Below are 14,354 nucleotides of genomic sequence, written 5' to 3'. Positions count from 1 at the left end.
CCTGCATGTAATGCTAAGTCCTAGCTTCCCAGACCAATGCTTGCACCCCTCCCCTAAGCAGCTTGCACCACAGCTAAGCAGCTTGTCTGCACTGACATTAACCATAGTTAAAGAAAACCTTTGTTTCTTCATGGGAAATAAAAAGGGACAACAATTGCAGTGAAGAGAAGCTCAACAGAAACATCTCCCTTAGTTGCTACGGTAGTTAAAAGCAAGTAGATGCTCATCCTATCCCTTGAGGCATGTGCAGAGAGCCAAAATTTTCCTTTGAGGGGATGGGCATGAGCTCCTCTTCCTACATTAGTGCTCTAGAATGTTCCTGGAGTTGGTTTTGCACCTATATGTAGGACTACTCAAAAGACCATGAAGAACACCAGTTCAAGTAAACAACCTGTCCTGTTAAGACATGATATCACTTGATGAGTCAGGGAAGAAGCATGCATTCCTGAGCCTATTTCCCAATTTGTTAACCAATATTGTTGCCCAATGCAACATACAATTAATACATTTTAACCTCACTAACATCAATGGTTTCCTTGACTGTATGCTGGATTGCATCCCAACAATAAAGTTTCTGCCTCTTGAATGCAGTTACAACTATAACATGTACCCAGGAGATCAAAGTGTTATGATACAAGAACTTCAAGACACTTGACTGTTTCAAGGCAACGGCTGTAAATAATTATATCCCAATAACAGAGAGGAAGATAACACCCAAAACCAAGTATAATAGACTTGTGTATGCATGCTTTCTTACAAAAGTAATACTTTCATAATAACCATAAAATACCACCTACAGTAACGGAGGTATTTTTTAATGATGCAGTTGTATACAGCAGTAAAGATAAAATACACAAAACTAATTAATTTTTAACTTCAAAAATATTCAAGTCTAGCAAAAATGTCACTAAGGATAAATACAATAATAATCAAAGGAAACCAAGACTCAGGGAAGGCATGGCTGGAAAATATGGAGAAGAGCCATACTGGGTTTTACTGAGAAAGTGCATACAGCTTGCTTAAGGATTTCAGGTAATCTCTAAGATTTATTTGTGATGAAAAGGAGAACCACTCACACACAGAGACACATACCTAGGAATGTGTATTATCAAATTGAAAACCAACACAAACTTACATAATTACTTCAAATAATTCTATTCCCTTTCCTTTTCCATCTTATTAATTTAAATATTTTATATTTTGTAGAGGACAGCTTCCTGCCATAATATTTGTTTCTTAATGGTGAAACTGAAAGAATTAATACCAAAAGATTAGAGATGGTGCGGCCTGAGGCAACCATCTGGTTTGCAGAACTCCAATAGCCAATCAGCCTTACATTTGACCCACATCCCATTCCCCAATGCAGCACGTAATTGAGCATGGCCAGTTGTTAACATTCACCATCTGGTTAAAATCTTCTGACCTTTTCCAACAAGTTGCCTGAATATTTCCATACCAGAAGTTTAGCTCTGTAGCTATAAAACCTATTGCTTGATGCCACAAAGACTAATAACCATCTGCCTACAGAGGTTAACAAGCTGCTTTCACAACCGCTGTTCAATGCTACAAACAAAGGTCCATTAAGCAGCGCCATTCTACTGTTGACCCTTTTATGAGGTAGTTCAAATTAATTTAGCAATTGTATTAACAAAATTAAATCCACTCTTTACTTTATATCTACTAATACCTCCTGGAGTGGAATGTATTTTGGAATGGTTTCAAAATGCCAAGAGTTGTCACCTTCTCCTAAAAGTATGCATCATGGTAGTAGTACCACATCCCTCTCTCCACCCCACCCCCATGTCTTACATCTCCATAAACATAAAATGGGAAGGGTTATAGACATACACCTCCTTCTGAAGAAGACAGACACTAACAAGCCAGTTCTGAAACTCTGCATCATTTTTTGATGCAAGTATAGATCTTGATTCTTCAACATTTCAATGAGGGCCAATTCACTTGTCTCATCATTTGATGACCCAGTGCTGAACATGTAAACACCCACCACATAAAAATGAACTTGCTTATTCACCTGGGGTGAAGACCTTCTGCCTCCAAGTGAGCAACCAACCAACAAACGTTTCTTTGCAATAGGGGCACACGCAGTTGCCACAACTTTTAGTACTAGACGGCAGTGAGGTGGCACCAAGGGCCAGTGGGCCATCTACACAATAATGGAAGGAGAAGCACATCATGCCATTATCTGCATTTTGATGAAATCGGCTTAGGTCCGTCAGGGTCAAACAAAACAAGAAATGAGGACCATACTGTACCTAAAACCTTGCTTTTCACCGGTCATACAGCACTTGAAATCAACATATTTCCACGTCAGGTGGGCAGGGTAGAGCTGAACACCATCAAGCAGGCGGGTGCTAATCAACCAATGAAAGAGGCTTGTTTCCTGTCCAGGCTCCCCCTTCTACTACGTTATTATGAATGGAGAGTAACTAATTTACAATTCTGAAGGCTAGAAACAGCGCTGTAGTGCTTGAATGAATGACAAAAAGCAGGCTAAATACTTGCTCCCAATGAAAGCACCCCACCACTGCAAATAAGCCTCATTTCAGCAAACAGTCAGGGAGTTATAACTCCAACCCCCTTTTCTCCTTCTCTGGCCACTTTCTCCCTGCTTGTAATGACAGGCTTCCCTGCTCCAATGATCCCAATACTGTGTTAGATCGCTACGGTGATAAAGCCCTAATGAGCATTTGTTTAATGCCAAAGGAAAGAGAATAAGCTCCCTATTCACAACTCTGAAAATGGGCACATTAAAAAATGCACAAATGTGCAAAGCCAAAACAAAAAAAAATTAACAAGAACAGAGGTAACTGCCAAATAGGGGGAAATGGGGTGATAGGGGGGAAATACTTTTCCATGAAGGAGTCAAAATCCCAAATTATCCAGTACAGCATCTGAAGGCTCCCTATGAGATCATCCCAATTTTGCCCCATTCCAGCAAACTGTCACAGAGTTATAGCTCCCACCCTCTTTTCCATGAAGAAGACAAAATCCCAAATTATCCAGTGTGGCATCTGAAGGCTCCCTATGAGAGCACCCCACCACCTCAATTTCACCCCATTCCAGCAAACTGTCACAGCGTTATAGCTTCCAACCCATTTTTACTGCAAGCATCAGAGAAGCGAAGAAACACAAACATTAGAGAAGCAGCAAAGTAATGAAAGGATCACAGAAGCGCCAAAGTAATGTAAACATCAGAGAAGCAAAGTAACACCACATCAGAGAAGTAAAGTAATGCAAACAGCAGAAAAGCAAATAATCACAGTTCTCAATGGGGAAATGGAGACTAGTTACTCCCACTGGCAAAAAGGAAGTGCAGAGCAATTCTGAAGTCTCGAAAGAGCACTCTAGTGCTTTGATAAGTTGGAAAGGTAGGCTAGTTACTCTAGTTACTCTCCCTGGGGGCAGTGGTACCAATGGGGAAAATGAGTGAATGGGAGGGAGGAAGGGGTGGCCCTACCCCTTGACCATGTCACTACTAGCTCACAGCCAGCTCACAAAGGCATACCCAGGAGTTAATGCGGAGGAACATGGCACACTGCAGTGGAACCACCTGGGAGCCACTTCAACTAAAAAAAAATAAAGGAGTAAAATGACTTTCTGAAAAAGCGGCTTTTCAAGATGGAAGCTGCTGGTTGGCAGTGCAGTGGCCATGACATCACGTGCCACAAACAACTTCAAAACACTCCCATTCCACAGGAAATCCCCCGTGAAGACAGCCCCCAGGTGAGCCACCACATCCCAAATTATTTATATGACTATTTTAATTAATATGAAAGCTTCTGCTGCCTTAACGCCATCAAACAAGAAGTGTTTTAATGCACTTTTTAAAAAAGATTTTAAATCTATCTTCCTGTGCATTGCTTTTTAGGAAAACAAAGCCAAATGGTGAAATGTTTAGTGATGGGAAGACATGCAGCATCAAACAACCCACTAGTGAAAAGAGCAAATGAACTCCCATGTTTCCCCATATGAATCTGATAATAAGCTCAAGACTGCTACAATGGGAAATACAAAGTAGACACAAGAAGACTTACAACATTCGTTGCTTTAGTTTATTTTTTGGTCGTCCAATAGGTTTTGTGTATCGCCGTCTTATCTGTGATGCTCTCTCATGAAGCAGCTTTCTTCCTTTTTTCTTTGGTCTGCAGACCTGGCAAATCCACATCCCTGCATTGATGTTAAAAATAAATCTGGTTAAGTGTGCTAACTGTTCATGCTAGATGTGATTCCAACTGGCATGCAAGATGAGAAATACTAGCCCTATTTGTATAAACATCTGGTACCAGTCAGAGAGGAAGATGAGTTTCTGGCTTTCACAAAATCTCACCAGACTGTCCCCCCTCCTCTCCCTGATCCCCTCTCTTTTGGAAGAAAAATGAATGTATTACATTGCAACAGAAGTTTTATTTGTACCCAGGATCCATTGAATAGGTTATCCATTCTCCTTTGGATCTGCACATGGATAGGGGATTCACACAGACTGGTGAATCTAGTATTGTGTCATATCCATTGGTGTGCATGATAGTGAAAAGTTCCATCTTGCCCTCCATGCTATTATCACCTATATGAAACCACTAGATGAGATCATCTGAGGACTGAGACACATCATTAATATGCTATGATACCCAAGTGTATTTTTCCTCCTAATCAAGTCACGGAATAGAAATTGGGTTCATGACCCCTATTTGGGTTTAGTGATGGACTACATGAGGGTAACTAAAACTTAACCCAAACAAAACAGAGAAGTTGATGGTTGGTGCCTGAGTGGATCTAGTAACAGGGGTAAAGCCTGTTCTGCACTCCCCTTAAGGCTCAGGTCCAGAGTTTAGGGTGCTCTCCAGTGCTTCTCTAGGATGTCCAAATGAAAGCTGTTGGGGATGCCGTTTCACTGCTTAGCTTGGTACAGCAGCTGGACCATTCCCTAGACAAGACGAAACAGGCTGCTTACTTGTAATGGATGTTTTTTGAATTGTCATATGTGCCATACATATTGATTCTGTGCCTGCACAGAACAATCATTAGAAGCTTTCTAAAACTAAAGCCTGGGAGTTGGCACTTACAGCCCCTCCCCCAAGGGAAATCTTTTTGTGGTTTGCACATGTCTCAAGTGGTGGGATGCCTTCTCAATCATTTCCGTTTTGACTACTCCAGAGATTGACCTATTAATTTTTATAGAAAGGTGGGGGAGGTAGTGTGGCTGCAGAGATGGCCATTCAGTTATAAGCAATCTTTTCTTCTCCTTTGTGTGTCCTTAAGAAAACAACGTGTGAAGGACCACTCTGTTGAAGGTTCTATCTGACCTACCTCTCACATCCAGAGTGTAGAGTTTAACAAAAGTATAGGGGTTTGACCAGCTTGCTGCTTTGAAGAGTTCAAGAAGAGAGAGTAGAATAAGTGACTATAGCTCTGGTAGAGTGTCCTTCAAGGCCTAGGAGGAGATTTTTCATCAGCTCAAAATAGAGTCTTATTGTAGCAGTAATCCAACATGAGAGAGTTTGGGAGGAATAAGAAGACTCTGCTGGGATCTGCCATTGCAAAGGAAAATAATCAATCAATGCAGAAGGCAGGAGCACTCCTAAGATTCAGAATATGGATCCATGAAGAATACTATGAAGATGTGGCTCTAGTTGAGGTTAAATCTGGAAATAATGTTAAGGACAAAGGAGATGTCTAGCTGCAAAACAACCTAGTCTTTATGAATTCAAAGGCATAGAGGGTCAGAGCATAGAGCAAACAAGTCAATAATCCTCCTTACTGAGGTGATAACTGTCAAGGTGGCTATCACAAATCATCATAAACACAGATCACAGATAGTCAAAGGCTCAAATGGGTGTCTCACTGTGAAAGAACTAGACAGTGATACCAAAAGGGTGTGGGCAGTTGAACCAGTTGGTGCAGCTTGAGAAAGATCATGAAGAAATGCTTCACCAAAAAGTCAGGAAAAACCCAATACACCACTCAAGGGGAGGCTGATATGCCAAGAAGGGTGATAAATATCCTCGCTGAAAGGACATACTGAGACCTGAAAGTGAAGTTACAAGATATAATTCAAACTTCTGTGCAAAGTAGTAGAAAAATGATTTAAGTGGAAGGATATGGCGTGGCTGGCAAAGCAGGGCTACTTGGAATGATAAGATTTTCTTGTGAAACATTTTCTAAAATTCAGTCACATTTCACAGAGCTCACCCAAACTCTTCACAGGATCAAATCCTCCATGATATTTGGTTTCGTTATGGAGGATTTAATTATGACTTTATAAGATGAACGCCTTGCACACTAGAGCAGAGAGTTTCAGAAATACCTGCTGTGGCACTATGTTGTTAAATATGAGGTAGGTTTGCTTGAGGGAGATGTTGTGAAGGACTTGCAGGATCAGTGGAGAAGTAGTGAGTCGAATGAAAGGGATGTCACTGTGAAATTTCCAATTATCAAGCTGTGGACAAGTGTTATGTATCTACTCAAGCATGCCAAAAGCCCTGTCCATCAAAAGGAAGTTCTTCAATATGGCAGCAGTGGAATGGACATCACGTGATGAAACCTGCTATCACTTGAATTTGTTGGTCTTGGTGTTCCATCCCCAACCCTTTTCCCTTTTGTATCATCTCTATTAGATTGTAACCCTACAGGCAGGGGCTGTGGTGTTGTTTTTAACATTTGTACAGTATCTTCAAAACTTAGCTGCAATAAAAATAAATAACAATAACAATAAAAATGTCTTGGAACCACATTCTGTAACATGGAGGAAGTGCTAATCTGCTGTTTAGTACCTTGAAGAGCATTTGTCTGGATTATCTGAGCCAGCTGTTGTTGATTATTTGAGAGATACTTAAAAAAAGATCACATGTCCCAAAAGTAGTACTATTCCTGAGCCTGCAAATGCAGGTACCTGGGCAAGATAGTAAGTAATGCCTCAGTGTAAACAACTTGCATCCAATCACATCAAGCTTCCTTCTCTCCTAGTCTGTTGGGGCAGAGAGAAGTTTTTGATGGCTCATACTCAGGGGGGTCTCCACTTCTGAGGAATTCAAAATGGGGTGTTTGAACAAAAAGTGGCAATCCTGTAGTTACAAGCTGTACATGTTCTCTACCTGCCCCCCACCCCAGTTAATGGAGCACAGGGTTGTCAGCCATTTAAATCAAGCTTGAAAGCATGGGCAATGGTACTGGGGCCTTTTGGACTAGACAAATGAGATTATCAACCAGCAGTACAGGATGCTAAATTTCTATCCCCAGGGGCTCGCTCATACTGAGGATCTGCTTATTGTAGTCTCAGGTCCTCTGTGGGTAATTATTTGGGATCCCTGACAATGCGATTGAGTGTCAAATCCAAGATCTTATCTGATATAAATGAGTCAGAGTATTCCGAGTTGGATGATGAATCTGAGTGGGATGTTTGCTTATTTTAGTGTTTCTTGGTAAGAATTGGCAGGCTCTGTACTTAAAAGTGTCAACATAGGCACAGAAATTTGTCAAAAACAAGTCCTGCCAGACAAATCTGATCTCATTTTTTGATCAAGTAACCTCCCTTGTAGACCGTGGGAATGCTGTAGACATCCCATACCTCGACTTCAGCAAAGCTTTCGACAAAGTGCCCCATGATATCCTGATGAGCAAACTAGCTCAAAGTGGGCTAGATGAAACAACGATCCGGTGGATCCACAGTTGGCTACAGAATCGGACTCAATGGGACCTTCTCAAACTGGGGAGAGGTAACGAGTGGGGTACCGTAGGGCTCAGTCTAACGTAGGGCCCAGTGCTCTTCAACATTTTTATTAATGACTTGGAGGAGGAGGTGCAGGGAATGCTGATCCAATTTGCAGATGATACCAAATTGGGAGGGATAGCTAATACTTTGGAAGACAGAAATAAAATTCAAAGTGATCTGGATAGACTGGAGCGCTGGGCAGAAAACAACAGAATGGCATTTAATAGGGACAAATGCCAAGTTCTGCACCTAGGAAAAAGAAACCAAATGCACAGTTACAAGATGGGGGATACGTGGCTCAACCACACTACAAGTGAGAAGGATCTTGGAATTGTTGTCGATCACAAGCTGAATATGAGCCAACAATGTGATGTGGCTGCAAAAAAGGCAAATGCTATTTTGGGCTGCATTCATAGAAGCATCGCTTCCAAATCCCGGGAAGTACTAGTTCCCCTCTACTCAGCACTGGTTAGGCCTCATCTGGAGTACTGGGTCCAGTTCTGGGCACCACACTTTAAGAAGGATGCAGACAAACTGGAGAGGGTTCAGAGGAGGGCAACAAAGATGATCAGGGGACTGGAAACAAAGCCCTATGAAGACAGACTGAAAGAACTGGGCATGTTTAGCCTTCAGAAGAGAAGACTGAGGGGAGATATGATAGCACTCTTCAAGTACTTGAAAGGTTGTCACAGAGAAGGAGGCCAGGATCTCTTCTTGATCATCCCAGAGTGCAGGACACGGAATAATGGGCTCAAGTTACAGATTCCGGTTGAACATCAGGAAAAACTTCCTGACTGTAAGAGCAATACGACAATGGAACCAATTACCTGGGGAGGTGGTGGGCTCTCCCACACTGGAGGCCTTCAAGATGAGGCTGGACAGCCATTTGTCAGGGATGCTCTGACTTGGATTCCTGCATTGAGCAGGGCGTTGGACTCGATAGCCTTGTCGGCCCCTTCCAACCCTACTATTCTATTATTCTATGATTCTAAATAATTGCCAGAGCACTGGTTGTTAGTGAGTAAACAGTGGAGCATTGGGCACTAGCAATGGCACAGTAGTCAGTACTGATACTAGTATGTTGGAACAAGACACTATGGAATGAAGGTACTGCTTACTGGATGGTGAATCCCAACATAGCCTACATGGTATATGGTGGTGGAAGGGATGTTGAGCCTGCGTAGGTGCAATTGTCAGATCCTAGGGACTAGGGAGTACTTGATACCATGGAAGTGGATTGAGAGTACAGGCTTTTCATCTGTAACAGCATTATAATAATAGCATCTGTCCAGATCCCTCCACGGTGAACGGAGTACTAAGCCATGGAGAAAGATCAGAATCCGCAGGAATAATGGTCCCTCGGGAAGAATCATAATCTCTCTTCCCAGGGATCATAGTTCTAATCAACATACTGATCCCAAATAAGATCCCAGGTAGGATGGAATCTATCCCAACAACAATGAGATGCATGGAATGGGGGAAGGCCTGTTGACATCCAATGTTTCCTGTTCTGGATGGGAAATAGTGGTGATATCCTCAATATTTCTTTTAAAGAAGGAGGCCACAAACTGGACACAGGAAGAGATGCTATCACCTGGGGGTAGTGCTTTTGGTAACTATAGAATATGCTACAGCCTATCAAAGACAGGCTCAGGAAAGAATGGCTGTTGATCCTAGGGTCAATGAATGTGAAGGGTTTATGCGACTTAGATACCATACTGTTAGCAAGGCATGTGCAGACACCATGAGAGAATGGAGAAGTACGGTAATGGCATAGCCTGGTTCAGAGAAGTATTAAGTACTATGGGAGTCTCTCACACAATTGATGGTACTTTTGGAATAGCAAACGGGTCAACATATGGTACTACTTTCTCATTTTGGAGGCAGTACTTTCTCTGGATGGAGAGGACGAATCTTGGTTCTAAGGATGTGTTCCATAGGATATATGACAGGACCAAAGTGCTCAAGAGCCTAGAACAAGGACACTGAGTCCATGGAAGATGTTGCAGCATTACAACAATAGGGTTGGAAGAAGCCATGAAAGGAAACTAAGTATGACAAAGTGCCAGGACAGTAGTGGAAGTCTCAGTGGACATAATTTTCTAGGCCTGAAAGCATGCTCAAACAAAGCTTGCAGATACAAAGAGCACTTCCTAAAGGCTTATTTGGTAAAACTGAAGCATTGAAGGCACAAAATAATCTTGTGCTCCTCACAGAAAATTGGTCCAGACAGTAAAACTAAAAGAAGATAGGCCTAAAGGCCACTCGCTCTGCTACAGAGCCAGGAAAAAACACCTTGCTATTCTGTAAAAGGCAGGACAAATACTGGGAGGGTATCTGCTGGAGAAAACAAGAAAGCTGCTCAATTACCCCTGCCAACAGAGTCCAATGGAAGAGTTACTCAAGTCAGGATGTCCTTCTCCTCTGAAGGAGAAAAGAGGAAATCCCCTTGAGACATATGCACATTTCAAAAAGATTTCCTTGATGGGAACAAGCATGAGGACCAGCTTTCTGGCTTTAATTATGTACTTTTCCCAACAAACAGTAGAGTAGCACTGCAACATTTGAGGACTGGGGTAAGGCTTGTGAACATCTTTATTTCCTCTTGCATCTGCTGCCAGGAGCTGCAAGACACAGATACAGCAGCAGCAGCCTGGGTAAAAGACCCACTCTGTAAGTGACTAACATCTGGCTGATTTGGCAGCCATTCCCAGACTGGGGTTATTTCCTATGAGATCTGCTATAGCCCAGAGAATCATCAGCACAATGACAGCTGGAATGTCTGAGGACTGGAAGGAAACTTGAAAATACTTTTGTCCCTCCTTAGTAACTCTTGTGTATGCTGTCAGGAACCTAGAATCACAGATTATTGACGAATTCCCACCTAACTAAGGAGTCTAACATCCCAATTGCCTTTTTTATTGTATTTTATATATACTGTAAGTTGCCTCAAGAACCTTGGTTAGTAGGCAGGGCATAAATATTCCAATTAAACAATCACCCTGTGCAGGCCCAGAACATTCTTGCCTGCACAGAGACCACAGTTATTTGGGCAACTGTGACTCAGGCCCTAGAAACATCCATACTGGCAACATGGGTTTGGCTCGAACAGTGTTTAGGATCTACAACTGCCCCAGAATGCAACAGCAAGCATGTGTTAACAGGAGCATGCCTCTCAGACCAGATTATTCTAACTTTACATCAACTACATTGGCTTCCAGTTTGTGTTATCATTCAAGTATTTCTTTTGTAAACACAGCCACTTCTCAAAGAAAGGTTTTATTTATAGATAAAAAATTGCAATATATACAGGTTGCTCCTTACATATCTCTCTAGTCATCTAATTGTCCAGCCTCAACTGCCTATTCCTCCTTTTGGAACTCTCAGTGAACTCCAATATTTAAATATATTCAATTATCAAAAAACTTGCTGATTAGATCAAGCTCCACAAAGCCAGAAATGAGAAGCTAAGGCTGATGCTGATTAGTGATTACATCGTGCAATGTCAGAAATCATGCTTGCTTACAACTTACGCTCCAAGCACCCCCACTTTTCCTTGGTCTTTCAGGCCCAAATTCAAATGGGGAGGATGGAGTGCCTGGGACCAGCAAAGATGCCCCACATTGTTCTGGTCCTATATTGCCTTATGAAGCATCTGAGCCTTACTGTTTTGCTAGGTGACCCATGCTAGGTTTTGCTTATATCAGTAGCTGGCCGGATGGCTTAAAGTAGTAAGACAGATACTTCATATGGCAATACAGTACCAGAACAACATAGGGCATCTTTGCTGACTAAAGAAAAGCGTGGGTGCATGGAGGGTACGTTGTAAGCAAGCACAATTTGTGACACTGCACAACATCATCATTCATCAGTGATCATGGGACATGTCAGTTAATGCATAAGCCATAGGTTCCAATGTCCTAGCTTTGTGGAGCTTGGCTTTGTGCGAGCATGAGATAGTCTTAATTCTGTTCTTAAACTGGCAGGTTTTTTTTATCACTGAATTTCCCTGCTTTTTTTTAAAAAAAGGAAACTTATAATTACAGCATTAGCTATCCTACCCTCTCCCCAGTGTATTTGAATTTGCTTCCTTGCAAGTTTACCTATACGATAAATGGGATTATAAATCATGATTTCATTTCAAGAATCAGGTTTCTAAAATCTTGGGGAGAACTTCTATGGATAAAGGAGGCTGTCCTCTGCATTTGCCTTCCACAAGTAGAAAGCGATGAGAGATAGAACTAGAGAATTCATCCTCACATCCCTTCCTCATGTGCAGAGCTTACACACAATGAGAATGGCTGAACAGAGTTAGATGCTCATAACCACCTTAATGAACGCACATAAGAGTATGAATGCACATTCAGTGAAACATGTGAATGAAACCCCTAGTGTGAGACATGATCCTTGCATGTCCTTTTCCCAACACACATAAAGTAAGAGCAAGGATTGGGGCCCTTGTGCTGCATTTCTGCTTTCAGAAAGATGGTTCTGCTCCCCCCACCTGTACATTCCATCCCCACCCCTTCACAATTATCTGAGGATCAAACTGCATATTACTTTAAATATGTGGCTAGGTTTTTTTTTTTCTTTTTTACTCCAAAGTAAACTTATGGGACCTAGAGTGGTGGGTAGGGGCCTTTAAGCCTTTGCCCTATGCCTGCAATTGACATTACAACTGGATGCCTTTTTGGCAATCTAAACCAGAGGCACAGAGAGGCCTGATCCAAATTGGGACCACAGTGGGGGGAGGGCAAAGGATTAAAGTCTCCCTACCCCTCTCCATGCTAGGGTCCCAATCCATGTAGTAACATGTAGTCTCACCTTCTGAGGCCACATGCCACAGTTAATGGAGCAGACATTGCATATAGCAGCCCTCTGTAATAACATTGGAATACTGGCAGCATTCTAGCTTGAGAGTGAAAAGACAGGTTGCTTACCTGTAACTGTAGTTCTTCAAGTGGTCATCTGTGCATTCACACATATGGGGGATCTGTGCCTGCGCTGAGTTTCGATTTGGGAAACTTCTATAGCTGAGGAGTTTGGGCGGGAACCCCTCCCCCACCATCTGGGTGCCCATGTCCCTACCGGGTTCATGCTTATTTCCTCAGTTTCTTGAAACCGACACTGTAGCCTTGGAACCAAGAAGGAATACCTTCAGTACCCAGCCTCGAATTCAAGACTGACACTGAACAGGGGACAGCGGGTGGGTTGTGTGAATGCACAGATGACCACTCAAAGAACTACAGTTACAGGTAAACAACCTGTCTTTCTTCTTCATGGTCTGTGTGTATCACACATATGGGCGACTAGCCAAGCTTAATTATTGGTGGTGGGTCGGTCTCCTATTGTAAAACAAAGGAATGCACAACCAAAGGAACAGTCAGCTCTAGCCCGAATGCCCAACCTGTAGTGGTGAATAAAAGTAGATGGTGTTGACCATGCTGCAGCACAACAGTGCTCAGGAATGGCAACGCCCTGTGGTATGCAACAGAAGTTGCTAACGCATGAGTATAGTGTGCTCAAACTGGAGCAGATAGTTCAAGGCCAGCCAATTCATATGATAACTGGATCATCTTGACAACCCAGGATAAAACGCGCTGAGACAAGAGTGGTAGTACCTTGTGCTTGCCACCATAGCATATAAAGAGGCACGTTGACTGTCAAAACAGTTCAGTCCTCGACTTATAAAATGCCAAAGCACACTGGACATCTAGCATGTGTAATGTCAGCTCCAAAGGCGTAGAGGGGAGGAGAGGAACAAAGGTTAGGCAATATCCTGATTTAAATGGAATTCTGATACCGCCTTTAGTAGGAAGGCCAGATTGGGTCAGAGGACCACTTTGTCCCTATGAAAAGTCAGTTCAGGTATGGAGGGTCTACCCTGAGTGCACAAAGCTCACTAGCACGACGTGCGGATATGATGGCCACTAAAACACCACTTTCCAAGTTAGGAGATGTAAACTAGTCATTGCCAGTGGTTCAAACGGCTTAGATGAGAGTGTCTTTAAGAGAATCAAAAGACTCCAGCTCGGTACCATGGTATGGACTGGTGGAGCCAGGTTCTTAGTCCCTTTTAAGCATCTCTTCACTGCAATAAGATGGGGAATCCCTCAACCACAGGATGAAACATGGATATAGCAGAAAGACAGACTTGTAGAGATGAGAGTTCTAGGCCCTTGTCGAAAATGGATGAACTGGAGAACTTCATGCAATGGCCACCAAAGTTGGTGAAAATCGTGAGTGAATGTGGTAAGAGCAGCCCATTTTCGAGAATAGGAACAAGGGGTAGACAGCTTGTAAGCTGCATCAAGAACCTTCTGTGTTGCTCCCGGGACCGTCTCGGTACCAATCAACTGATCCTCCACGCCGTCATTTGAAGAGTTAATAGGTCTGGATGATTAATCTTGCCATGTTCTTTGGTAATGAGAGCCAGGTTCGATGGAAGTTCATAGTACTGCCCCCAAGCCATCCTGAGCAGTGGAGCAAACCAATGCTGTTGTGGCCACCAAGGGGTGATGAGAATGCACCAGGTGCCATCTGTCCCAGTCATTTCACCAGGTAAACAGTGGAAATGGAGAGAAAAGGTAATACACTGTACCCGTCCACTGGAAGACGAAAGCATCGC

At 42.7% G+C, this 14,354-nt stretch overlaps 1 protein-coding gene across 9 annotated transcripts in view; it reads right to left on the bottom strand.

The window, feature by feature from the left end:
• The window catches only part of KAT6B (lysine acetyltransferase 6B), a 182,844-nt gene that overhangs the window by 69,897 nt on the left and 98,593 nt on the right, over positions 1-14,354 (bottom strand). For all 9 annotated transcript variants that reach the window (XM_084845193.1, XM_084845199.1, XM_084845191.1 and 6 more), the window contains one exon: positions 4,056-4,188. In XM_084845193.1, coding sequence (XP_084701319.1) covers positions 4,056-4,188 — 133 coding nt within the window. The remainder of the gene's footprint in view (positions 1-4,055; positions 4,189-14,354) is intronic.

The sequence above is a fragment of the Heloderma suspectum genome, chromosome 3, assembly GCF_057233095.1.
Source record: "Heloderma suspectum isolate Gila_16-S chromosome 3, 16-S_ref, whole genome shotgun sequence".
Lineage (NCBI taxonomy): Eukaryota > Metazoa > Chordata > Lepidosauria > Squamata > Helodermatidae > Heloderma > Heloderma suspectum.
The sequence above is the reverse complement of the archived record's forward strand: the minus strand, read 5'-3'. Positions and strand labels throughout refer to the sequence as shown.